The sequence below is a fragment of the Peromyscus maniculatus genome, chromosome 9, assembly GCF_049852395.1.
Source record: "Peromyscus maniculatus bairdii isolate BWxNUB_F1_BW_parent chromosome 9, HU_Pman_BW_mat_3.1, whole genome shotgun sequence".
Lineage (NCBI taxonomy): Eukaryota > Metazoa > Chordata > Mammalia > Rodentia > Cricetidae > Peromyscus > Peromyscus maniculatus.
In genome coordinates this window covers 47,780,826-47,784,090 of record NC_134860.1, presented here as the reverse complement: position 1 = coordinate 47,784,090, position 3,265 = coordinate 47,780,826, and the positions used below count along the sequence as shown (strand labels likewise).

The following is a 3,265-nucleotide window of genomic DNA, read 5'->3' as shown; positions in this document are numbered from 1 at the left end:
TTCATTCTCTCAAATGCTTTCTATTTTGTACAAGAATATTGTTTTAAAATGTTGTGATACATAAAATCACTTCAACTTATACTCTGATATGTTGATATGTCAGACATTGCATGTTTTCAAATCATCAGTTGATATTGTCAACAAATAGTAAAACTGTAAACATACTGACAGTAACTGTGGCTTGCTTTTGTTTTCCACCTCCTTGTATTTTAAGAACTTCCAGAAGCTTTCTGAATGGAATAAATGGATTATGAAAATGGATCAGCTGTGACAGAATTTATTTTAGTGGGATTTTCTGGAGGTTGGCAACTTCAAACCGTCTTCTTTGTGACATTTTCTTTGATCTATTTTGCTACTGTGGTGGGCAACATTCTTATTATAGTCACAGTGACAGCTAATGCTACTCTTCATTCTCCCATGTACTTTCTTCTTGGAAATCTCTCTTTTCTGGACATGTGTATTGCTACTGTCACAACACCAAAAATGATCAGAGACTTGCTTGCAGAACACAAGAGCATCTCTGTATGGGGCTGCATGGCTCAGATGTTCTTCATGCACTTCTTTGGGGGTGCTGAAATGACACTTTTGATAGTCATGGCCTTTGATAGATATGTGGCTATATGCAAACCCTTGCACTACAGGATAATCATGAGTCAAAGATTGCTGAATACATTTGTAATACTTTCCTGGACCATTGGTTTCATACACACCATGAGCCAGATGGTATTGACAGTGAACTTGCCTTTCTGTGGACACAACATTGTAAATAACATATTTTGTGATCTCCCCCTGGTGATCAAGCTTGCTTGTATTGAAACAAACACTCTGGAGTTGTTCGTCATTGCTGACAGTGGGCTGCTGTCTTTCATCTGTTTCATCCTCTTGCTTGTTTCTTACACTGTCATTCTGGTCACTGTGAGGCACAAATCACCTGGCAGGCTTTCCAAGGCTCTGTCTACATTGTCTGCTCATATAATTGTGGTTACTCTGTTCTTTGGACCCTGTATCTTCATCTATGCCTGGCCATTTGGTAGTTTTGCAAGCAGTAAAGTGCTTGCTGTATTTTATACTGTTATCACTCCCTTACTGAACCCTCTTATTTACACACTGAGAAATCAGGAAATGAAAAAAGCCATGAGAAAATTATGGATCCAACAAGTTAGCTTTGAGTAGAACATATAAATTGAACTGTACATGATTACTATGGTTAGATAAATTAATGACTATGGATAATGTATTGTTCTACTTTTATATTTAAGCCATATACCAATAAAGAGAAATTGCTACTAATATATTATTGTCTCATTCATAGTGATGGTTTAATGTTATTTTTCAGCATTTTTACTTTGCATATTTTCTAATAATGAACATTTCCCTTATTTGAATTATGAAATCTAACAAAAACCTTCATTAAATCATGAGATGTAATACAAATTTTGGTACCCTGCATATATATCCTGACACTAAATATGGCACTATTCGTAATATATATGCTTTCATCAGATACAGAGTTCTAATGCAGCTAGTCCAGTGTCAGATCTGGCGGCAGCAGCCATTTGGTCCTCTGTACTTTGGATGACAGTGACCTGCCCCAAGTGTGAAGACCCACAGAGGCTTGCTAGTGAGAACTTACTCAGGGTCACAGAATCTGAGCTTGCATTACCCAGCAGAACTGCATAATGGGATTATTTGACCATGGTTGTGGTTACCAGGTGTTTGGAAGGGTCTACACTTGGCTGTACGTTATTGCTTTGATCTTGCAAGGGAGAGATCTTTTGCGTCTCCCATGGGCATTGTTTAAAAAGCCCTTTTGAATAAATGAAGAGGCTGTTGGGTATTTACCCTGGTTCTCACAAAGCTATCCTGTGTTTCTGTTTTTCTTCTTGGCTAGGCCTATCTTTCTATCTAATATTTTCTTATCCCTCTGTTCTCCTCATAAGAACCCTTTCAAAAGGTGGGAGCTGGCCTCCCACACCCAAGCAGAATTCAATAGCTTCTTCAGAGACAGGATTATCTAGAGTACCAAATTCACAAGCTTAGCTGAGATAAACAGTACCAGAAAGAACAGAAAAAGAGGGCCTATTACTTTTCCTAAGTTCCTGGAATTTGAATGAAGCTCAAAGACTTGGCTCTCTCATAGAAAAACCACTCTGACTGAGCAATTTTCAAGTATGTTTTTCCCAAGGAAGTGTTCAAGTGCTAACTCAAGGAACTAACTCAGGGCTATAATGTAGAGGGCACAAGTTCCTTGTGCTCACAGATAGCAGCTTGGAAAACTAGAATTGGATGTAGTTAATAACCTAGTGATCTTTGGCTATCTATAGGGCCAGAAGTCAACAGAATCCCCCAGACCCTTGAGTACTGTTTCTCAATCAATAGAACCCATTATTATGAAAGAGGTCCCATATACTGGCAAAAGAGTTTACTATTATGCTTATCCCTGATTCTTCCTCCATAGACCTTTACCCTGACTGTGGTTTCTCATACTGACTTTATTGTAATCATTATCATGTAAAAAAAAAAAAAAGTTCCTTAGATATGTGAAAAATAAAATGCTCAGGGTCAGACCCTAGAAATTTGAAACAAGACCACCTAACTAAGTTGTGTTGAACCAGATATTTTTCTTGCCTCATGCAGAACATTCCTCGGCCTGCCTTAGCATTTGCTGGGACACGGCTTCTTATTGTGGAGAAGCAGAACAATTTCCCTTGGTAGTTTGGATCAATCACCCCCTCCTAACAGCATTATTCATTAAGAAGCCTGTTTGATTAGGGGCATTTGAAGTTCAAAATGGTCAAAGCAAGTGTGAGCTTCCAATTCAATGGAATATTTGTTATCTTTCCCAGCTAGAGCACTCTCAAATTTGGAACCAAAAATTCTAGGGCAGGAGACTATAAGGTCACTAGAATAGGAAACAAAAACTTTCCTAGTGGATAATTAGGCATAATAGTGAAAGGAAATATTCCCATTTACACTCCTTGATTCCTAGTCCCACGAATCCTGGCTATGGGAGATGTGGGCCCGCAGTAGCATTTTCTTGGCTGTGAAGTAAATTTCTATGTCAGAAGCATTACTTTGTTGAACATCATGACATTGGATAAGATATTTTTTAAATCTAGGGATAATAGTTTTGCCAGATGCATTAGTGCAGAAAAGGCGAATTCAAAAGTAGAATAAGTATCTCTTTCAGTAAGGACAAAGCATGGCCATTTCTACAAAAGAATTGATTCAATATTGTTAACTTGTCTCCAGGTTATTGTTTGGT

General features: G+C 38.0%; 1 protein-coding gene across 1 annotated transcript; it reads left to right on the top strand.

The window, feature by feature from the left end:
• The first annotated feature begins 220 nt into the window (after positions 1–220).
• LOC102915928 (olfactory receptor 4L1-like) lies at positions 221–1,173 on the top strand. Its single transcript, XM_042269992.2, has one exon. The coding sequence runs from the start codon at positions 244–246 to the stop codon at positions 1,171–1,173; it is 930 nt and encodes a 309-aa protein (XP_042125926.2). The 5' UTR covers positions 221–243.
• The last annotated feature ends 2,092 nt before the right edge of the window (positions 1,174–3,265 follow it).

Excerpts from the sequence above, each read along its gene's own strand:
- LOC102915928 (XM_042269992.2), top strand. The coding sequence starts at position 244 with ATGGATTATGAAAATGGATCAGCTGTGACAGAATTTATTTTAGTGGGA.